The sequence below is a fragment of the Gymnoscopelus braueri genome, assembly GCF_963280865.1.
Source record: "Gymnoscopelus braueri genome assembly, chromosome: 22".
NCBI lineage: Eukaryota > Metazoa > Chordata > Actinopteri > Myctophiformes > Myctophidae > Gymnoscopelus > Gymnoscopelus braueri.
Window position 1 is genome coordinate 33,318,244 of NC_137624.1, and position 24,626 is coordinate 33,342,869.

Genomic DNA, 24,626 nt, shown 5'->3' on the forward strand with positions numbered 1-24,626 from the left:
ACATCTTCTTTACGACCATAGCCTCAGAACTGGTTGAAAAACTACCCCCTCACTCTGGGAGCTACGGTAAAGAGCATGATGACGCATTTTATGAAAAACTAGGTGTACGCAAAAATTATTTTAAACTCACCATGGTGACAACAGATGAGGTGTTTAAAAAATTTAGCGCACTACAACAACACCGAGTCACAGGCCTCGACAATATTCCCTCCAAATTTGTAAAAGACTCAGCCGCCTCCATTGCTCCAATCATCACCCACACAATAAACCTCTCCATCAAACAGGGACGGGTCCCTAGCGACCCACTGTACAAAAAAGGAAGCAAATTAGACCCCGGCAACTACCGCCCTATTTCTATTCTTAGCTCCATCTCGAAAGTCATGGAAAAAATAGTTTATGAACAGGTTGATAAGTATCTTGCGGACAAAAATCTAATTTACAAATTGTAATCTGGCTTCAGAAAAAAACACTCCACTGAATCATGCCTTCTCTATTTGAACGACTACATCAAACAAGAGGTCGACAAGGGCAAATATTGCGGCATGGTCATGCTGGACCTCCAGAAGGTCTTTGACACCATTAATCACCCAATTCTGCAGGATAAGCTAAAAGCAATAGGTTTTGATGATACGTCGGCTAGCTGGATGAGATCCTATCTTGAGGGGAGGGAACAGGTGGTCGCTGCCTCTGGTGTTCATTTACGTTTATGAAGTATTTTGACAGGTACATGGGTATCCCAATCAATCAATCAATCAATCAATCAAACAAACAAACAATCGAAGCAAGGTCTCGTCTATGCTGACAATGGCTTTGATGGTTTCTCCCTCAGCTGGTCACTCTGGTCTGAGTCTTTGAGGCTTGCGTTGTACAATCGGACTAAGCTCTTGACTGGCAGCTGTAACAATTGAATCTTGAATCAAACCTGGGTACAGTTGGGTGTAAGGAGCAGCACGAGTTGTGTTTAAAAAAAGGGGGGGGTAAAGGGCTCAATTAGCCTATAGCGCTGTTTATGTTTGGGTCGTGGACCAATCTTTATGGGTCGCGAGTAAATATCCCCTTTTTTTCATTTCCTACATTTAAAAAATATATATGTTTTATTTCAAAAGATTTAAAAAGTATTTCATGAATAAAATAAAATGTTTAAGAAGCACTGAAAATAGCAGATCTACAAGCTCACAACGCAGCGTGAAGCGACCCGTTGTGAGCTTGTAGATCTGCTATATCCACTAGTTTAGGTCCTGGGCAATCTAATTTCTCTTTTGGGTCTTGACCTAAAAAGTTTGGGAACCACTATAGCATGATGTCAAAAAGTATACCACCATGATTTGTGGTATGTGTACAACGTTGTCATTCGTGGAAACATGGTCTGGACCACCATGTTGGTATTCTATAGTAGGGTGCCTTAATTTAAAGGTTGTCTATGTTTAGTATCTCTGAAGTCCACCTCATCTATAGTAGCCATACTAGAATCATTGAGTCACAATGATTCAGAATCAGAATCGATTCATGCACATCATACACGCGAGGGATTCTCAAACCTTTTCATTTCAAGGACCCCCAGTTTGGTATGCATTAGGGCCAAGGACTCCCAAACTCTGAAAGTGTACAAATGGAACCAAATGGACCCGTAGCGGTAGGTAACTTAGACAGGGGACAGTTTCGAATTGCAGCCTCCTGAAGGTGTATCTTTTGGGGCAGTTTTGAAAGTGAGTAGGGGTTTACACTCCTTTACTCCTTTTGGTAGGGCATTCCACATTTTTGTTGAATAGCATGAGAACGAGTTCAATCCTCAGGAGCATTAGGAGACGTTCTCATAGTTTCACTTTCACATTAACAGCACAGCATTAACTCAGCTCGTGCTGAGTTTTGCGACGCACCACAGTTCATTTTGATAAGTTTGGTGGCATCACACATCATTGTGAAATGAAGCCTCACCGGCAGCCAGCTGCTTCACTGGTGTTGTTGGTCTTACTGGCCAACTTGACCGTGGCGTTTGAGCCGATTACCGCCAGTGCCATCGTGGTTGGTGTCATTGCCACCGGTTGGTCTGGTACCAAATTATTTTGTTATTTTAACGAATGCTGCCAGCCGGATTGGATCTCTTTCAACAGAAAAGGTAACGTTCATAACAACACAGAGTCAGCAGGAGTTGGATCGAGTCTGACTTTTGCTTTCGTATCTGATACGAAAGCAAAAGCCAGACTCGATAAAATACATCTATGATAGTCTTGATCCAATGCTATTTCAATAGTAAATAGACCATAAAGCATTTATTTTTTAACTCAGAAAGGATATACGTTTGGAAATGCGCACCGGGAGCGCACTTGCCTATTAGTTTGTATTGTCCAGTGCGCTCAGTACTATATTTCCGAACGCACCTCACTAGTGCACCAGCGAGCCAGCCAGCCTACTAGTACCTACTCGGGAGACGCAAGTTGGAAATGCATGCCCCATCCGGTTACGGAAACCCGCGTTATACCCATGGTCAGAGTACTCTGTCTATGACCCATATGGAGATTTCTGTATGTCTACACAAAATGGTAAAATTCTGTTTCATAATAAGCTGTAAAAGTTTAGTAGTAGTATTAGTAGTAGTAATAATAATAATAATAATAATAATAATAATGAAGGCCACTTAAACGGTTTTGATTAATTTATTAAATACATAAAAAGCTAATCAAACTTGTGGCTGGTACTGAGCTAATTAAAACAAAACAGTGGATTCACAGGTTCTTAAAGCATTTGTAGTAAAAAAAACACACACACCAGTGGTACAGGCACCTGTAATTAGCATCTTGCAAACTCCAGCTATACCGGCATTAATAAAAACCTGTGGAAAGTTTTGTGTTTTGTAAACTGTTTGGAAATAGAGCTTGTTTGTTTTAGCTGTGTACTGAAGACAATCCATACTATACACATACTGTAGCCTATCCTTTTCAGGGTTTTCTGCAATTTAAATGCTTTAAGAACTTAGCTCAGTACCACTTACAAGTTTGCTTAGTTCTTTCTTTTTACGCAATAAATGGATCAAAAGCATTTAAGTACCCTTTATTATTATTATTATTATTATTATTATTATTACACATAATAATAATAATATCAATGAACTGTTACAGCTTATTATAAATTATACAAAATATATTTATGTAAGAAATGGACTCAGCACCTACAAATAATACAGAAACAATAAGTGAAGTACTTCAGATCACATTTTATGGAGATTTTCCTAGTTTTGGCCAAATTATTACAAAATTCAGTTATGTCAACAAAGAAATTCATGACAAGAGATAAGTTGCTGGACTTGAAGACTTAAGACTTGAAGACTTGTTAATAGATGTATTTCTGGACATTACAAACTTACTCTTAGATCTTCTTTATAAGCTCACTAGAAGCAAAATTATAGCCATTTCCATTTTATAGCGATTAATTTGCTCGTTATATTTACTCAATGTTTATGACTAAACAGTGACTTTCATAGTTTGGCATACAGCATAAATGGATTCACCACATAAAAATCATCTAAATATAACTTTTCCTCTAAAATGCCTAATGTTTTCCAGGTGGATTTTTTCATTTTTAGTCCTGACTATTACACAAAAGTCTGACTGGCAGGGCTGGCCAGTGAGTTGGCCGGTAATTTTATCAATGAGGCCATGGCCACCCTGGCCACCGCTTGGGGCATTACGTCTGCACACGTCATTGGCCGATTTTGTAAATGTGTAGGCTGTAATTCAATTCATATGTGTATAATTTAGGTAATATTTGATGTTTACCATTATTTAGTTCACTGGATGCCAGATATATTAGGTAGCTGCTAGAATGTTGTAAATCATCCTTGAAAATGTAGGATTAGCCACTGTAATCAAGATCCTAGGTGGTCTAGAACCTGAGTTACATGGTAATAACAGCAGGTGTCGGCCATTTTGGAAAATGGCTGCCATGGTTACCATGGGACAAATCTGCAATGGCCCTATAGCCAAAAATGATCCTTAGGACATGTTCTAAAAAAGCGTGCCAAATCTCATGCTTGTATCGTAAAGTGCACGATTCCATCAAAATATTGTGCATAGCCGTCAGACTAATCCTACTGCACAAACTTATACATATTTTGTAATCATATTGTTATTATACTTTGCATTCATTAGGTCTGGAGGCTGACCTGAAGCTCAAGCTGTTAGGGCAGCATATAGCAACACGCATCATCGTGAAAGCTGTGTCTGGATTCATGAACGACGACAACCGCAAGAAGCCCCTGGTCCTCTCTCTCCATGGTTTGACTGGTACAGGGAAGACCTTTGTCAGCCAACTCATAGCTGAGAACATCTACAAAAAGGGCATGGACAGCAAATTTGTCCATTTTTTCAACGCTGAGCTACATTTCCCACACGCCAGTCACATTGACACCTACAAGGTATTGTAACATCTAGCTCTAGAATCAATAAATCATTTTTTTTGTTTTTGTCTTGTCTTTTTTCTGACTACACAGATACAATTGTTTTTCATCGTTCTGCATTTGTCTGTTGTTTATCCCCAGTCTCAGTTACGAGATCAGATCAGAAACGATGTCAGCGGCTGTCCGACCTCCATGTTCATCTTTGATGAGGTGGACAAGATGCCTCCTGGCCTGATTGACAGCATTACGACTTTCTTAAATTACTATGATAAACTGGATGGAGTCTCCTATCGGAAAGCTATATTTATCTTTCTCAGGTGAAGACAAAACTCATTAGTTTATTAAATAAAAATTATTTCTTACCAGGGGAAGCAATGGGTTGAATGAACACAAACTCTGTTAGAATTGCTGATGTGACATACTGTATTGGTTGAATTACAATATGTCGTAATTTACTTCTGCTAATTCTCTCACTGCCAACACAATCTCCGTGCTGGGCAAATGTTTGCTTATAATAATTATTTATATGGATGTGCCACTCTGTCTGCAGGGGTTCACTTATTGAGATGTATTAATGGTTTTATTGAATGCTCTAGGGATATTTGTAAATTCTAAGTTATATACTTTTTCTTATTCTGTACATATGTGTGTGATAAAAAGAGGGGGCGGGGTAAATAGGGTTTAAGTGGTTAAGAGAGTGGGGAAAGTCTTACGCAGCTTTAATTCCATTTTTTTTGTTGATATTTTGTTTGTAATAGTAATGCTGGAGGAAACAGCATCGTAGAGACAACTCTGGATTTCTGGAAATCAGGACGAGACAGAGAGGAGATTGAACTGAAAGACCTGGAAAATAATCTTTCTGAGGCTTTGACCAACAACAAGCAAAGTGAGTACAGTACACTACACATTAATACCTTACTGCAATGCCTATAATGTATAAAATGACTGACATTGTCATTAAAATTGTATTTTATTAATCACATGAAACTTAGCGTCCCTATTCTGGGCATGTAAAATATGTGAACATTTGCAGAAAATAGCAGATTTATTTTCAGCTAGGAGTTTTGTTATCGAGGGAAAAAAGGAGAGGACCAAGTATAGACCCCTGGGGGACACTGGTCCATGAAGTATGTAGGGGTTAAATAAAAACAAATACTGACTGCCCCCCAAAATGTATTTTTTTCAACCTCATGGTGTAGGTGGGTATACCAGCTTGATGGAAAAGAGCCTGGTGGACTTCTTCGTACCATTTCTCCCTCTGGAACACAAACATGTTGTCCTGTGTGCTAAGGCTGAGATGGCTGACAGGGGCCTGCCGCCAGACCAAGACATGGCTGAAAAGGTGGCCAAAGAGCTCATCTACTTCCCTAAGTCAGAGAAAGCCTTCTCTGTCAAAGGTTGCAAGACTGTACAGGGCAAGCTAGACTATCATCTGTAACGTTCGGCATCTGTTGGATGCAACTACCGTATTATCCCCGCTAAGGCCGGAAGGCCGAAGGCGAGGAATTATGTTTTCACTCCCATGAGTCTGTCCACCCGTCCGTCTGTCCGTAAACATCTAATCTCGGGCACTGCTGGACCGATCGGTGTGAAACTTTGCACACAGACTGCCTGTTGTGCAATGGTGGACAGTAACGGAGTAAATGTACTTGAGTACTTGAGATTCTGAGTATCTGTACTTTACTTGAGTATTAGATCTTTTTTGATACTTATTACTCTTACTTGAGTACATTTCCAAGACAAATATTTTACTTTTACTCAAGTACATTTGTAGGAAGGCTGTAAAGTACTGAGTTACTAGGTACTAGGTTGGCTGTTTCTTTTTTCTCCCCTAAAATGTAATCGGCCAGACTTATGCTCTCATCCTAGCCGTGTTTCTGGCTTCCCCCTCCGCTCGTCTTTTTGTTACATCTTGTATGGGTGTATAGGAGTAAAAGTGTTTAGTTCTGGTTCCTCAGTCATTTCTATTTTCGTTTGTATAGGTGTTTCTGCAGGCTTTGTATAACGTAGTGGTTCTACAAGGAACTACATCAGTGCATGCAGTGCAGTGCAGGTGGTTTCAGAGAGTTACTTCTCTGAAACAAGAGTATAGGTCCTATAAATTCATTGTGAAAACATTACAGCAATTCATCGATATAAAAATGAAGAAATGTACTTCTACTTTTACTTGTACTTTGAGTATTTTTTAAAGTATGCACTGTAAAACAAGAAATGACAAAGTCATAATATACCCGCTTGCGGCAGGCTTTTTTTGCCCCAATCTGCAGCACAAAATGTAAAAGTTGTCATTAAAATAAAATCTCAGCCATTCGAATGCAACAAAAATAACTCCACAGAGGTTCATTGGTTGGCTACCAATATAAAGTGTGTGTGTGTGTGTGTGTGTGTGTGTGTGTGTGTGTGTGTGTGTGTGTGTGTGTGTGTGTGTGTGTGTGTGTGTACAATATCAATGATAGTGAAAATAATTGATCTACAATCTCACAGATCTGCTATTTTCACCAGCTGATATAGTTACTTCATAATGTAGCCTACCCTTACCCAAGTCAAAACTACAGTGTTTCACTTAGAAATGTATGAACAACAAAAATGAAGACACACACACAGCACACACCCAGGAGGACTGGTTGATAGTGTTGTATGCATTGTTCCTGGACAAAAGACCGGTGGTGACCAGTTAGTATTCATTTATGTATGAAAGAAAGAAACTATTTGCACAATAAACGAAGTGAGTCCATAGAATACAGGTAGCGTAAGGGCAGTCATGTTAAAAACATCAACAGTGGTGGAAAAAGTACTGTAATGTTTTACTTAAGGAAAAGTATCAATACTGCAATGTAACCCTAACCCTTTATAAAAGTGAAGCTCACAACTTGTCTTTTGATTTCACTGTTTGAAACAGCTAGGCTTGAGTTGTAATGCATAACTGCAAGTTTGCCCTTTTCACTACTGGCTTACATGAAAGAAAAACCCAAATGGGTCCATTTGGTTTCATTAATGTCTTTTGTAAATGAAGTATTCAATAAAACGTCAGAATAAAAAATAGCAGATCTACAAGCTCACAAGGCGGCGATGCGTTGTGAGCTTGTAGATCTGCTTTTTTCTGATAAAATGCAGCTGATTTTAGCGTCATACCTTACATGAAAAATGTTGCTACAGTAACCTTGGTTGTAGTGTGTATTCATTCATTTGTAAACAGGGCAGTCATGTTAAAAACAGCAACAGTGGTGGGAAAAGTACTCGTACTAGTGTTGCCATGTATACTAATTACAAGCGACCTTGTTTTCTGTGAAGTTGCTTGTAAATGTAGGTAGTTGCTTGTTATTTGTTATTATTTTGTTGTGAGCTTGTAGATCGGCTATTGCCAAGTCGTCTATTATCAAATAGCCGATGCATATAGGTTTAAAGTGCTCATGTAGCCTAATAGTCACTTAAGTGTTTGGGCTTGTTTTCATTGACCTGGTTGCTTATTTTTCTCTCAAAATCTGGCAACCGTGTCATTGTTTAGACCAACGAAGAAAAAAAAAAAGTGTATATATATATATATATATATATATATATATATATATATATATATATATATATGTATGTGTGTGTGTATGTATATATATATACATATTACATTACAGTAATGGGATATTAGACATGCTACACACTCGTGTACAGTAGGTGGCGATATGCACCTTTAAGTTGGTTGCGAACCGCCAGTAAATAAGAGAAGAAGAAGAAGAAAATGGCGGAAGTGATCCTCTTTTCCAAGGCCCGTGTGAAAGACAGTATTATGTTGAGAAAATATAAAGTCATTACAGCACCATAACATGGTTAATACATTTTATTTTGGGATGTACAATACATGAAAATTACGAGAGTAATAACGCGAATTGCGTCGATAACTAATGGGGAGCGGACATTAGCGCGCTTGGCTAAAAACAGTTAGTTAGTAACATCATACAAGCTAACTATTAGCCAAATTCGGCTAGCGCTCGGAGGACTGCATAGTCCCATAGCTTGGGAGGACGAGGCCGCCCGGTCAGAGTATGGGAAAGTATCCCATTGGCTTAAAGGACAGCCAATGACGCAAATCTGTCGAACAAATCTGTCGAATGCAAATGAATCTGTCGAATGCAAATTTGTTGAATGATGAGTCATAGGTCTGCCTCTTCATAGACCCGCAGCTTTCGCTAAGCGGGTAAAAATAATGACATGAGATCTACTTAAAGAGGCACTGTGTAACTTTTTTTTATATGAATGTAATTTTGTCCAATCTATATGGTAGAGTATGTTAATACAATATAACTTATACAATTGGGGCGGTTATATTTTGTCTCCCTGCTCTTCTATTGAGACATTTAGACCGTGTCAAAGGTCATGTCTCACCTAGACACAGGATCTGACATGAATTTTGACCAGATGTGTTAGTATAGGAAATCAGAGGTTGTTTGTGTGGAGACCAAGCAAGTCGACTTGTCTCTGTGCCATCTTGTTTTGACAAGAGGCAAATAGTACAATGTGCTCCTCGGAAATATGAAAAATGGGACAGGTCCGTCTTGATGAGATAATGTGCAGGCTACTGATTTGCGTGATGAAACAAATAAAAAACAAATACTGACTGATACTGAATACAAGTTGGCCAAAGACCTTGGCTATTTCCCGAAGACAGAGAGAGTCTTCTCTGTCAAAGGATGCAAGACAGTACAAAGCAAGCTAGACTATTATCTGTAACGGTCGGCATCGGTTGGATAAATATTAAAGGGTTCTTCTTCTTCTTCTTCTTCTTGAAATTACCCCGCTCCTAGAATTGATGATTTCTTGTATAATATTGTATGTCTTTGCTGTATATGTCTTGATAAATTGAATACATACTGTAGGACCACAATGGAAACAAACCCTAAGGGCTTTATTTTGTGTTATCCTTACCTCTGTAATTTTTGCAAACTGTTAATAAAGTATTCAATCAATCAATCAATCAATCAATCTTGTTGCCCTGCCATAAAATATTAAATAAAACGCATTGTGAGCTTGTAGATCATTTTTTCAACGCTTTTTTAGGCTTCAGCTATTTTCATCTTTCTTTGAAAGATGTTGAAAAATCGTGGACATTTTGGAATTGATTTGAACACAAATCTTCACTTAAGGGATCCCTGGCACAAAATGGGTTTTTGATATGAACATGTTTGAGAACCTGTTTTAAGAAGAAGGGGGAAAAAGCAGCTGTACTCTGTTATACCGTTGCACATGTAATTCAGTCAGACAATCAATTAGACGGCCTACTATTGATGTGGTATGTTTCAGTATAGCACTTGAGGTCATCATCTGAGCCTTCAGCTTCCAGGCTAAACTCCTTCCAACGGTCCCATTTGCATTCAAATACATTGTTAACATAATTTCCGACCATGTTTCAAAGCACATGTATTCAATTGTTTAGTCACGAAATGTTTTAATAATTTTTAATAGAATCAAGAAAAATCAAGAAGAATTTGTCACTATTGATACAGGTTGTCACAACCTGCGAATAAGCTAGATGCGGCACAGTATTCTAACTACTGTACATTCGATAGTTTCGTCAAAGACTTAACCATTTCCAAAGCATAATATGCCTAAATACTCCTAGACCAGAAACAGTTGTCTAAACAAAACATAAACCCTGTATAACAGACCAACCTGCCTGTAAATACATTCTCTAATAGTCTAAATCTATAGTATGGGCCCATATTTGTAGATACCCGAAAGAACAAAATCATACAATGCATGTTCACAGACTGCAGCACGGCACCCATAAGCAGATAATTATCCTGAAATACAGGAAAGAAAGTTGAGACAGGGAGACATGGCTTGTCTTCACTGAATTCCTCTCAGTTACAAGGAGAAAACAGCACATGTGCTCATGACTACTATTACAGTACTACAGGTGTAAACCACAGTCTCACGCTGCCACCTAGTGTCAAAACTACTATTCCAAATGAACTGTTTTGTATAAAGTAAAGACAGTATTTTCAAAAAGTAAAAGAAAATGCAGTCTCTCTCAAATGTGAGCACACTTTAGTGAGCCTCACACGATGTGATGCGAGAGTATGGTCTAGCCAACACCGACTGTGGACTCGCTGCCTTCCACATCCTCATGTCTAGCATCAGTCTCTTGTCTTGAGCTCTGCAGTGTAGTTAGCTCTGTTGTCGTGCAGCAGTGTGTCTACGTAGGTGGTGCGCCTCTTTGCCCTCCTGGCTGTGCCCTGGGTTGGCTCCCACAGTGTCAGTTTGCTTGCCACCAGTTGTGGGTGCCTGACGCAGTGCCCAGCCAGCCTCATCCTTCTCTCTCTGACCATGTCTTTGACACACGATATAGGTCCCTGTAGAGGTCCACGTTTCTGATGTGGTCGGTCCATGTGACACCTCTTGTTCTTGTGTTCTTGTGTATAGACACCATCCAGGGCCCTTTCCTGCTGTGCTGTTATAGCGTCCATGTCTCGGCCCCATACAGCAGTAGGTACTGACTCCACTACAAACAGACGTCTTTTGAGGTCTTCTCCCATGTCAGATTTCCACATTGTCCTCATCCCATGCAGCATGGGCATCACACAGAACTTTACTCCAAAAGTATGGGATAAAATAATGTATCGATTTGGAAGGAAACTTGTGTTGCCTCAGCCAGTGTTGCTGAGGCATACACGTGAGGCCAAGCCACTTCTTGATGTATGAACTGACTGTCTTTAGAGGCCACATCAGGGGAGTAATCCAAACTGCAGGCACCACAGTTTCAACTTGCCATGCAGTTGTTTTATTGTTTTATTTGATGATCAATAAAGATATCAATCAATCGAAGCAAGGTCTTGTCTATGCTGACAAGGCCTTTAATGGTTTCTTCCCTCAGCTGGTCACTCTGGTCTGAGTCTTTGAGGCTTGCGTTGTACAATCAGGCTAAGCTTGTGACTGGCAGCTGTAACAATTGAATCTTGAATCAAACCTGAGTTCAGTTGGGTGTAAGGAGCAGCATGAGTTGTGTCTATAGCCTCTATAGTAAATATCCCCTTTTTCATTTCCTACATTTAAAAAAAAGTATTGTTATTATAAGTATATGTATTATTTCAAAAGATTTTAATAAAATGTTGAAGTACTGAAAATAGCAGATCTACAAGCTCACAGCCCAGCACGAAGCGACGCATTGTGAGCTTGTAGATCTGCTATTTCCACTAGTTTGGGTGCTGGGCAAACATCTAATTTCTCTTTTGGCTCTTGACCTAAAATGTTTGGGAACCACTGGCCTATTAGCATAATGCCAAAAAGTATACCACCATGATTTGTGGTATGTGTACAATGTTGTCATTAGTGGAAACATGGTCTGGACCACCATGTTGGTATTCTATAGTAGGGTGCCTTTATATTTAAAGGTTGTGGATGATTAGTATCTTTGAAGTCAACCTCATCTATAGTAAGTACTAAGTAGCCTATGTCTACTATTATTATTATTAGTTGTAATTGTAATTGCATTCTTGCTCTGTTGAGCTGCATTTCGTGTCATGAAAGGTGCTACAAATAAAGTTTATTATTATTATTATTATTATTACCCGAATCATTGAGGGTCACAATGATTCAGAATCGATTCATACACATCCTTCCGGCCAGGGGTTCTCAAACCTTTTCATTTCAGGACCCCCAGTTTGGTATGCATTAGGGCCAAGGACCCCCACAACTCTTGAGAGTGTACAAATGGAACCAAATGGACCCCTAAGGGGGGTCCATTTCATTCCATTTGTACACACAGAGTTACAGATCTGTAAGAGTCCATTTGGTTCCCAATCCCAACTATCGATAATTTAGCTGGGGACCCCCTGGAACACCCTCAAGGACCCCTGGGGGGCATTTTGAGAACCATTGGTCTGCACTATTCATCGCTATTCGTCACTGTCAGGTGGAAACTGGAAACCTTGTCATTGGCCAAAACCCTTACTTTCCCACCTAATTAAATACAATTATTATTTGGTTGTGGCAAAAGCAATTTACACATTTAATATTTCAGAGTTAACATTAAAAGACCATGTAATTGATATAGGCTACATTTATTTCTAAGTATAAAAAGTGAGTGAAAATTTAAACAAAAACAGCCGATTAATTGACAATATAAATGGGAAAACGTTTTAACATTACTAATTATTTAGGAGAACTATGTATTCACACACACACACACACACACACACACACACACACACACACACACACACAGTTTAGACAACTGCAGCATGAGAATTTTACGATGAATAAAAGTCACGCAGAAGCCTTTGACCCATTCTATCATTACGAGACGTTCTCATAGTTTCACTTTAACAGTGTCGTACATTATATTCGGATTATAAAAGGTACACATTCATATAATTCTGCTGTATTCTCCATATTTGTCATTTTAACTGTAACTAGTAATCTAAAGTAAACAGTCACACACACAGATACCACTCTTTAGGGTTTAGATTAGATTATAATTACAGCGCCCTTTGTTTAGATCAGGAGGAGCCCCTCCCAGTCACACCTCTAACCTTTTGATTGATTGATTGATTGATTGATTGAATACTTTATTAACAGTTTGCAAGACAAGCACAGGGAAGTACAGTACAATACACACTCTGTTAAGAGTTTAAACCCAAGAAAGCACTATGGCTTGTTTCCATTGGGGTCCTTTGTACTCAATTCATCGTAACATTTAATGTACACTACTACGCAAAAACATCATGTACAAGGGGGGGAGGGTAGGCTTTGACTTTTTACAGGGGTCAGTTCCGACTTGCAGCCACTTTAAGTGCTCTTTTAGAGTGGTTTTGAAGGAGAGTAAGGATTCACATGTTTTTATAACAGTTGTTAGGGCATTCCACATTTTTGTGGCATAGCAGTAGAACAAATTTAATCCCTTGTTAGAGCCAAATCTGGCTTGAACGTGATTTGTGGAGCTCCCTCTGGTGTGATTGTGGACATCATTGCCGTTTTTGAAGTAGTTTGACAGGTACATGGGTGTCTTTGTGGTGTAGTGTATCTTGTAGACCAAGTTGCTGTACCCTGTCCACTACCCTGAGCCATTCGACCCTAGCAAAGTGAGCAGAGGTTAAATGAATTGTAGATGTAAGGCCAAGCAGTAGCCTGACCAGTTTATTTTGGGATTTCTGGAGCCTTATTTTTAAGGCCTTTGTGGTGCTATGGTACCATGAGGTGCATGTGTAGTCGAAGTGACATTGGACGAGTGTTCAATGTGAATTACTGACCAGTTCCTCTCCACCACCTGTTCTCTCCCCTGCAGATAGGATTTCATCCAGTTCACTGATGTGCTATCAAAACCGATTGTCTTTAGATTATCAATCAATATAGAGTGATTTACGGTGTCAAATGCCTTTTGGAGGTCCAGCATGACCATGCCGCAGTATTTGCCCATGTCCACCTCATGTTTGATGTGGTCGTTCAAATAGAGAAGGCATGTGTCAGTGGAATGGGATGTTCTGAAGCCAGATTGGAATTAGTACATTCGTTTTTCAGCAAGATACTTTTCAATCTGTTCATAAACTATTTTTTCCATAACTTTCGAGATAGAACTAAGAATAGAAATAGGGCGGTAGTTGCCAGGGTCTAATCTGCTTCCATTTTTGTACAGAGTGGTTACTCTCGCTAGTTTGAAATCTTGGGGGACGTGTCCCTGTTTGATGGAGAGGTTTATGATTGGAGCAATGGAGGCAGCTGAGTCTGAGAAGTTTGGAGGGGATATTGTCATGGCCAGTGGCCTTGTTTTGTTGTAGGGCGCTCAATGTTTTAAACACATCATCAGTTGTCACCATGGTGAGTTTAAAATCATCTTTGCGTACACCTAGATTTTGGTAGAATGCTTGGATGTGCTTTACACCATTAAGCCCAGGGTGAGAGGGCAGTTTGTTAACCAGTGTTGTGGCTATGGTTGTAAAGAAGATGTTTAAGCGACTAGCCACATCCAGCTTGTCTGTAATGAGAGTGTCATCCGAAATAATGTTGATGTTTGTAAACCTGGTTTTCAGTTTCTGACTGCAGCCTAGTTGGTTGTTAAGTAACTTCCAAAGCTCACGTAATCCAGGTAGGCTGAAGAGATTTCTAGGTCACAATTGTTAGATTTCTCTAATCTGAGATTTAGCAACACCCAGGGGGTCTTTCTCCCTCCTTCCTGCCGCTCAATGATCAAACAGACAAAAGGACAATTGTAAAGGTGATCCAATCAGCTCGTGGGGTGGGGTCTCACCTTCCAGGGTTACACCCACGCACACACACAAACTTCTCATAGGCCAACACCCACAAGTGCATGTTAAGAATTTCCTTTATAAGTCATTACTGAAGTGTGGTCAACATGTGTGGTCATCTGGTCAGTGGTCAGCATGGATGTTGTCATATTTAACCGAACCTTAAGCTGTCTCTTCCAGTAATTGGATGTTTTGACTCAACCTTGGACTCCATCTTCTTTCCAGCTAAAGGCTAGAGGTCATCTCATAGAACTCTCTACCTTTTTCCACAACAGCAAAGCGACTTCCTGGTGGATCGCCGTCATTCGTGCTGTTGTTTTTGACTATTTAAACGAAGATTGAAGTGCTGCAGGTTTTAACTGAGTTTTGCGACGCACAACAGTTTATTTTAATAAGTTGGTGGCATCACACATCATTGTGAAATGAAGCCTCACCAGCAGCCAGCTGCTTCACTGGTGTTGTTGGTCTTACTGGCCCACATGACCGCGGCGTTTAAGCCCATCAAGACCAGTGCCATCATGGCCGGCGTCTTGGCCGTTGCCGGTTGGACAGGTACCAAAATATTTTGTCGTTTTAAGGAATGCTGCAACCCGAGTTGGATCTCTTTCAACAGATCAGGTAACGTTCATAACAACACGTCAACACTAGCCTTGGATAAAGACTATCATAGATGTATTTTATTGATTTTTACATTTGCATATCAATTATCGTCTTGGGCGACACCCCCCAATTGTCACTGGACATCTGCCTGTAAAGTTTGTATGTGCTTACCCGGTAGCCCCGGATGTTAACTCAACCCTGCATTCGGAATCTTTGTGCAATGTATTAGTCCGTATTTCATAATGTATTTCATAAAGCCCCTTATTGTTTCATAAAGCATGATGCATTTTTGTGGTTCCTTCAATAGTACCCTTGGATCAAGGCTATCATAGATGTATCGAGTCTGAGCTTTGCTTTCGTATCTATATAAAAAGCTAATCAAACATGTGGCTGGTACCAAGCTAATTAAAACAAAACAGTGGATTCAAAGATTCTTAAAGCATTTGTAGTAGAAAACACTTAAAGCAACTAGACTTTTTCCATTTTAAGTCCTGACTATTACACAAAAGTCTGTGACGGGCAAGGGTGGCCAGTGAGTTGGCCAGTAATTTGATCAATCCACCGCTTGGGGCATTATGTCTGCACACGTTTTGGACGGTTTTGTAAAAGGCTGTAATTTATATGTGTATAATTTAGGTAATATTTGATGTTTTTACCATTATTTAGTTCCCTGGATGCCAGATATATTAGGTAGCTGCTAGAATGTTGTAAATTATCCTTGAAAATTTAGGATCAGCCACTGTAATCAAGATCCTAGGTGCTGCCATGGGACAAATCTGCGATGGCCCTATAGCCAAAAATATTCCTTAGGACATGTTCTAACAGTGTGCCAAATCTCAGGCTTTATTGTAAAGTGAACGATTCCATCAAATAATCAGTAATCATGATGATATTATACTTTGCATTCATTAGGTCTGGAAGCTGACCTGAAGCTCAAGCTGTTAGGGCAGCATATAGCATCACGCGTCATCGTGAAAGCTGTGTCTGGATTCATGAACGACAACAACCGCAAGAAGCCCCTGGTCCTCTCTCTCCATGGCTGGACTGGTACAGGGAAGACCTTTGTCAGCAAAGTCATAGCTAAGAGCATCTACAAAGAGGGCATGAACAGCAAATTTGTCAATTTTTTCAACGCTGTACATCATTTCCCTCACGCCAGTCTAATTCACACCTACAAGGTATTGTAACATCTAGCTCTAGAATCAATAAATACTTTTTGTTTGTTTTTTTGTTAAAAAGTTACTACTGTATGCTGGGACAACAGTTTTGTCCTTCTGAATACACAGATACAATTGTTTCTTATCGTTCTGCATTTGTCTGTTTTTTATCCCCAGTCTCAGTTACGAGATCAGATCAGAGACAGTGTCAGCGGCTGTCCGACCTCCATGTTCATCTTTGATGAGATGGACAAGATGCCTCCTGGCCTGATTGACAGCATTACGACCTTCTTAGATTACTATGATAAACTGGATGGAGTCTCCTATCAGAAAGCTATATTTATCTTTCTCAGGTGAAGACAAAACTCATTAGTGTCTTAAATAACAATTATTTCTTATCTGGGGAAGCAACGGCTTGAATGAACACAAATTCTGTTACAATTGCTGATATGACATACTGTATTGGTTGAATTACTTATGTTGTCATTTCATTCTGCTAATTCTCTCACTGCCAACACAATCTCAGTGCTGGGGAAATGTTTGCTCATAATAATTATTTCTATGGATGTGCCACTCTGTCTGCAGTGGTTCACTTATTGAGATGTATTAATTGTTTTATTGAATGCACTACGAACATTTGTAAATTCTATGTTTTATACTTTTTGGAAAGTGTAATATGTGTGATAAAGAGAGTGGGGGAAGTCTTCCTCAGCTTTAATTCCAGTGTATGGATGTGTTAGTATCAATCCTTCAAGCCTGGCCTAATTACCATCACCAATATATTTTCTTTGTAATTATGCAAACAATTAAAAATAAATATAATGGTTCATAAGTATTTTGTACTTCCGCATCAATCCTTACTTTTTATTTAGTATGCAACATTACATCATCTTTATAAGTACAGCTGAAATCAATCAAATTTTGCCCAGAGCAAAATCATGATTTACCCCCTGGTGTGCACAATAAATAATTAACTTGCTCTTATTACATTTATTGTAACACACAATTGTGAACATTTTTTTGATATTTTGTTTGTAATAGTAATGCTGGAGGAAACAGCATCATAGAGACAACTTTGGATTTCTGGAAATCAGGACGAGAAAGAAGGCAGATTCAACTGAAAGACCTGGAAAGGCCTCTTTCTCTGGCTGTGTTCAACAACAAGCAAAGTGAGTACACCACACATTAATACTTACTTACTTGAAATGCCTATACTGTATAAAAGGACTGACATTGTCATTACAATTTGATTTGATTAAGCACATGAAACCTAGCGTCCATATTCTTGGCATGTCATAGTAGACATTCTGGAGAAATTATGCTACCAAAATAAGTTTTGGTATCGAGGGGAAAAAGGAGAGGACCAAGTATAGACCCCTGGGGGACACTGGTCCATGAAGGGGTTAAATCAAAACAAATACTGACTGCTCCCCCCAAAATGTCTTTTTTTTTACCTCATGGTGTAGGTGGGTATACCAGCTTGATAGAAAAGAACCTGGTGGACTTCTTCGTACCATTTCTCCCTCTGGAATACAAACATGTTGTCCTGTGTGCTAAGGCTGAGATGGCTGACAGGGGCCTGCCGCCAGACCAAGACGTGGCTGAAAAGGTGGCCAAAGAGCTCATCTACTTCCCTACGTCAGAGAAAGTCTTCTCTGTCAAAGGTTGCAAGACAGTACAGAGCAAGCTAGACTATCATCTGTAACGTTCGGCATCTGTTGGATGCAACTACCGTATTATCCCCGCTAAGGCCGGAAGGCCGAAGGCGAGGAATTATGTTTTCACTCCCATGAGTCTGTCCGCCTGTCCGTAAACATCTAATCTCAGGCACTGCTGGACCGATCGGCGTGAAACTTTGCATGCAGACGGCCTGTTGAATGACGCTCTCAATTGTAACTATTTATGTTTTATTTATTATTATTAGAGGTAAACTTAATGAATGTTTTTTTATGCTGTAGGATTTGATGATTGACTGATTGAACACTGAACGCCACCTGTGAATGGACGTGTACTATGGAAATGATGATTTGGGTGTGTTCAATAAAAAGCTTCACTGCTGAGTGAGGGCAGCTTGAGTTGTGTGAAGCAAGGTCACGTCTCAGTCTCCATATGTATTTATTTATTCCACCACAGTTCAGCATTATTATTATGTGTTGTATCTGAGTTCTCATTTAGAGATTTACCTCTGCTAACACTGCCACCTTAAATCTTTGAGATCAGCCTCATGGTGGCGCTATAACTGGCCAATTCACGCTTTGGCCTTTAACTCTGGCCTTTTCCCCTAGATTCCTTGGCTCATGACACAACTCCCCATATAGGCCATGCCCATTACTGCCTGTCAAGATATTCTGTCATTGTGTCTTTTTTTGCACAACACACAAATTGATTGAACTCTGAAGAGTGTATTTAGCAGCAGTGGAAAGTAACTAAGTACATTTACTTAAATACTGTACTTAATACAATTTTGAGGAATTTTCCTCTTCTTCTTCTATAATATTGTTTGTCTTTACTCTAAATATCTTGATAAATTGAATACATAGGACCACAATGGAAACAAGCCCTCAGGGCTTTATTTTGTATTATCCTTTCATCATTATTGTATAACTGTACCTCTGTAATTTTTGCAAACTGTTAATAAAGTACTCAATCAATCAATCTTCTTCTGTTATGTTTCTGTATTGTCCTGTATCGTCCGTTGCCCTGCCATAAAATATTTTGTTAGCTTGTAGATCATTTTCAAATAGACAATTTATATTGGCTGTTTGCTGCTGGGGACCCCCTGGAACCACATCAAGGACTCGTGAAAAAAATCTCTTTTAACACTTTTTATGCTTCAGCTATTTAAAAATAACCGTTTCGAATTTTCTTTGAAAGATGTTGAAAAGTTGTGAAACATTTGGAATACTTCTGAAGATTTGAACACATATCTTCACTTATGGGGATCCCTGGCACAAAATGGGTTTTTGACATGAACATGTTTGAGAACCTGTGTTTTTGAAGAAAAAAAAGAGAGAAAAAAAAGAGTAGTAGCCTAGTCTGGAGGCATAAATATGTTATTTGCCTAACTAGATCCTAACTTCATGTTTTACTCTGTTATACATTTGCACATGTAATTCAGTCAGACAATCAATTAGGCGGCCTACTATTGATGTGGTAATGATTCAATGCCATTTCGATTCATATACATTGTTAACATAATTTCCGACCATGCTAGTCGCGAAAATGTGCCGATTTACCAATTTGTATTAAACTTTCCTGCCTTGCAGCGATAAAGCAGTAAGACAAAGCACATAATATTCTTTTATTCCCTAAAATGTGCCAATTTAACAATTATTCTGTCTCGCTAATATGTAGGATTTTCTGATAGGTGTAGAGTGTTCCAGAACACTAAGTGTGCTGTCATCACTAAGCATACACCTGTGAGCTCAGCTATACAGCCAGCTAAACTCTCAACCACATAAGAACAGCCAGAGAAGAGTTGAATCCTTCTGATAATTCTTTATGTAGAAAAGTGTAACTGTTCCTACCTACAAGGGTTCCTAAGCACAACATTTTAAACCACCTAGGTGTCACTGATTTTCGTTCCACTCAGGTTCCACTACACTAAGGGCCAAGTGTTCGCTGGTGCCCACTGTTCTAACCAAGTTCTCACCAAGTGAGCCGAGTGTTCCGGGAAAAGATTAGCCAGAGTAGGTATTGGTGCAGCAGACAGAGGGAACTGGTTACCCATAAAAAAAAACATGAAAAGAAAAAGGATTTTTTTTTTAACACATCTTCTCTTATGGAAGTCCCTGGCACAACATCTTTTCAGATGTCCATGGCCAAATACATAATCAATTTGCGGGTCCTTGATGTGAAAAAGTTTGAGATCTACTGCCCTCAGGGGCGTTGCAGGGGGGGGGGGTAAGTGGGACTGAGTTACTAGGTTAAAACCCAGTTAAAACATTTTTTTTCTTTTTTAAAGAAAGAAAATCATAGGGGGGCCCACAGTGAATCCTTGTCCCCAGGGGCCAGAATTTGGTGCTAAACCTAGTCTGCCCTAGAGGGATCTATAGTGCTTTGTCTCAATATTATGGTACCATAACATCCTTGCTGTGACCACATGGTCCGTAGAACCGTCACATCTAGCAGAACAGCTGCCTTCCAATCTCTGTATGGTGTGTAGGCCTACATTTGGTTCCATTTGTACACTTTTTGGAGTTAAATTAGCACTGAGCATTTTACAGTGTATATAAAAATGTGAGCAAATGCTGATCGATAGTTTCGTCAAAGACCATTCCCAAAGCATAATATGCCTAAATACTCCTAGACCAGAAATAGAGTTGTCTAAACAAAACATAAACCCTGTATAACAGACCAACCTGCCTGTAAATACATTCTCTAATAGTCTAAATCTATAGTATGGGCCCATATTTGTAGCTACCTGAAAGAACAGAATCATGCAGTGCATGTTCACAGGCTGCAGCACGGCACCCATAAGCAGATAATTATCCTGAAATACAGGAAAGAAAGTTGAGACAGGGAGACATGGCTTGTCTTCACTGAATTCCTCTCAGTTACAAGGAGAAAACAGCACATGTGCTCATGACTACATCACAGTACTACTGGTGTAAACCACGGTCTCACACTGCCACCTAGTGTCAAAACTACTATTCCAAATGAACTGTTTTGTATAAAGTAAAGACTCAAGTATTTTCAAAAAGTAAAAGAAAATGCAGTCTCTCTCAAATGTGAGCACACTTTAGTGGGCACCACACGATGTGATGCGAGACTAGCCTACACAGACTCTGGACTCCTGAATCGCTGCCTTCCACATCCTCATGTCTAGCATCAGTCTCTTGTCTTGAGCTCTGCAGTGTAGTTGGCTCTGCTGTCGTGCAGCAGTGTGTCTACGTAGGTGGTGCGCCTCTTTGCCCTCCTGGCTTTCCCTGGCTCCCACACTGTCAGATCACTCTTGAGAGTGTACAAATGCATAGTACACTCACAAAAGTTACATATCTGTAAGGGTCCAATTAGTTCCTAACTATCGCTAATTTAGCTGGGGACCCCCTGGAACACCCTCAAGGATGCCGGGGGGACATTTTGAGAACCAAGGGTCTACACACACTATGCATCGCTATTCGTCACTGTCAGGTGGAAACCAAAACCCTTTCTTTCCCACCTAAATACAATTATTATTATTATAATTAGTTTGTTTGTGGCAAAGGCAATTTACACATTTAATGTTTCAGAGTTAACATTCAAAAGGCCATGTAATTGATACTTTTCTTTTATTTAATAATCTTTAACATAAAACAAGTGAGTAAAGTGCTGAAAATGGGAACAAAAAAAAACATGAATTGACAATATAGCCTACTGTAAATGGGCTGTTTATATTAATGTGAAAAAATGTTTTAACATAGTTAGGATGCCAGGGGAGCTTGCATGGAAAATGACATAGGGGGACATTAATGTGGGCGTGGTCCGACGGTGGTCAGACGGTGACGTCAGGAAGTCCGCTGTCAGATTAGACAGCTCCAGTCACACATACACACACACGGTTTAGATTTTTTTTACGATGAATAAACGCAGTAAACTACGCCTTTGACCCATTCTATCATTAGGCTGTGAGACTTTCACACACAGGCCAGGACACAACAAAGTAGCCTTGGATGAAGACTAACCTCGCGTCACCATGGGCGTTGGTCAAGACCATAGATGTTTGCTTTCGTATCTACGAAAACGAAAGCTAGAGTCAGAGTCGATAAAATACATCTATGATAGACAGTCACAGTCTTGTTGATCCGAGGCTAACATCAGAGAGAGTTCCTGGTGGATCGCTTTTTTTTTGGGAACCACAACGGGTTATTATTGTGAATGAATTAGTTGCTTGCGCCACATCATAGTATAAAATGAAGCCTCACCGGCAGCCAGCTGCTTCACTGGTGTTTTTGGTCTTACTGGCCAACATGACCGCGGCGTTTGAGCCGATTACCGGTGCCATCGCGGCCGGCGTCTTGGCCCTGCCTGTTGGTTGGACTGGTACCAAAATATTTTGTCATTTTAAGGAATGCTGCAACCCGAGTTGGATCTCTTTCAACAGATCAGGTAACGTTCATAACAACACTACACTTGCTGTAGAATACAACTCTCGTAGACGTATTTATGATTCTGACGTTTTCAATCTACGAGAGTTGGGTTCACCCCCAATGGACACAAGGGACTTTCAGCACTATGCCCCGTAGACACTCTAAACAAATGTACAAATTGAAAATAAAGGTGCTTACCCACACGCCCCAAATGTTAACTCTCGCTAAGGGATAGTAGTTTAATGTAATAATCCATATCTTTCAATAAAGAAGTGTTTTAATGCCGTCTGTGGCCGATTCTGTCGGAAGTTCCCAATGGGCGGTAGTGACGCGCCCATCTGGTGAAACCCGGAATTACACTACCGGGTTTCAGGAAGTAAACTAGGGTGAAAAATGGCGTTCGGCCACAGACGGCATTAAAACACTTCTTTATTGAAAGATATGGATTATTACATTAAACTACTACCCCGTAGCGAGAGTTAATATTTGGGTCGTGGGGGTAAGCACCTTTATTTTCAATTTGTACATGTTTGGAGTGTCTACGGGGTATAGTGCTGAAAATCCCTGTATCCATGGGGGGTGAACCCTACAACTCTCGTAGATTGAAAACGTCAGAATCATATACGTCTACGAGAGATGTATTCTACCGCTAACACTACACCAGTGTTTGGTTTGTTGAACACACATCCTCCAGGAGGTGACGTAATAACAACGGTTCCGGCCCGGGACCGGGACAAAGTATTTGGACCAGGAGTGTTATAGTCTAATATATAGGCTATACATAGGCCACAATAAACATTTTCATAATGTTTTCAAACGCTAGTTTCAATTCTTCTTTCATAAAGCATGATAAGGATGGCATAAATACTATAAGGGACCAGTCGAAATTTACAGAAGGGGGTCCCTGGAGGAAAATAGGGGAGGGTCATGCCTTTCTAATTTTAGTCCAAGGGAGGGTCAGCTAATTTTACTTTGAATCCAAGGGAGGGTCATGCAATTTTGAATTGATAAAATAGTCCGTTTTTTATATACCTTTTTAGTACAGCAGAAAAGTGGTCAATGACCCCTCTCTATTTCAAAGGATACAAAGGATTCAAATCAAGTACACCTTGGTCTGTTTAGAATCAATGACGGTCGTTAACAAGCCATCAATGCACAGCCAGTGTGAACGACCCAGTCAAATCTATCAGCGTCTTAACGATGGTGGTTGAACAATTAAGCAAAACTTCAACAGGCGTTAGGCATATTGGAGAGATGCATTATCCCATTTTCCAACACAGAGATATCCTCTTTTAAGTGTGTTTTTGTTGCTCATAGAATTACATACACCAGGTAGGTTACAATGACCAATTTATAACTGGATATTCATAATCATATGGACAGTTGTGTATAGATGCCAGCCTAGCTCCACAAATAAAACCAGAATAATCTGGCCATAATTGATAGCCTAATTTGTTTTATGTTAGGCAACAGTGTAGTCACTGTAGTTAATAATTAAAAGGGCAGAGTGACAAAAAGTTGTAAACTACTGGTTACCAAATACTCAACTTTCTTCAATCTGACCAGGATTCAATGGGTTTACCACATGTAAGTTGAGAACACTATCCATTCTGCCACCACCACTACTACAGACACTACACTGCGCACAAGACTGGCTACTGTAATGTTCTAATCAATGTGGAACAGGGCCGTGCAGAGACTGCTGAAGGGGCAGTTGCTCAAAATGTCCACGAAAGGGCAGATATGCGCACGCCGATTTTTGGGGTGGTGTTTTTGTGGGTGTCCCTCGTGCCATTTCACACCAGAAATGTAGTATGTTGGATGTCTTATGCTAATGGGGCAAGATGTTCCACAATAACATGGCCCATGTCATTACTGCCAGTACCCTCTCCTCTGCCTCATTGAGGGTAATGGCAGTAATGGCATGGGCCATGTTATTTTGACCAACATTTTAAAAGTTTATATATTTGAAAGTAATGTAAAGTATACATCAGGGGTGCCCATTACGTCGATCGCGATCGACCAGTAGACCGCAGAGGCTGCGCAGGTAGACCACCTGCAATGCCCCTTTTTTCAGGCTCTAGGTGGCGCTGTGGCAGAAAACGGTGGCGCGGCACTAAATGGGGGGGGGCGCCAGGAAAAATATTGAAACAGTCCTAATGCCTTAAGGTTATCGCCC

General features: G+C 40.0%; 2 protein-coding genes across 5 annotated transcripts in view; both read left to right on the top strand.

Annotated features, from left to right (window-relative positions):
- LOC308078773 (torsin-1B-like) overlaps window positions 1-24,626 on the top strand; it is a 91,381-nt gene that overhangs the window by 56,057 nt on the left and 10,698 nt on the right. Inside the window, exons 2-3 of one of the 3 annotated variants that reach the window (XM_080420120.1) lie at window positions 14,975-14,996; window positions 22,215-22,466. In XM_080420120.1, the coding sequence (XP_080276246.1) occupies window positions 22,271-22,466 (196 nt within the window). In that variant the 5' untranslated portion in view covers window positions 14,975-14,996; window positions 22,215-22,270. Of the gene's footprint in view, window positions 1-14,974; window positions 14,997-15,086; window positions 15,241-21,914; window positions 22,467-24,626 lie in introns of those variants that run through there. The other 2 variants (XM_080420121.1, XM_080420119.1) reach the window with 2 other exon arrangements.
- Window positions 1,916-18,156, top strand: LOC308078774 (torsin-1A-like). 2 transcript variants are annotated; one of them, XM_080420123.1, is made up of 5 exons: window positions 1,916-2,116; window positions 16,135-16,400; window positions 16,557-16,732; window positions 17,421-17,548; window positions 17,846-18,156. In XM_080420123.1, the coding sequence occupies exons 1-5, from the start codon at window positions 1,924-1,926 to the stop codon at window positions 18,082-18,084; spliced, it is 1,002 nt and encodes a 333-aa protein (XP_080276249.1). In that variant the 5' UTR covers window positions 1,916-1,923; the 3' UTR covers window positions 18,085-18,156. The 2 variants fall into 2 exon arrangements, with proteins under 2 accessions (XP_080276249.1, XP_080276248.1); XM_080420122.1 differs by lacking the exons at window positions 16,135-16,400; window positions 16,557-16,732; window positions 17,421-17,548; window positions 17,846-18,156 and adding exons at window positions 4,146-4,411; window positions 4,535-4,710; window positions 5,152-5,279; window positions 5,593-6,598.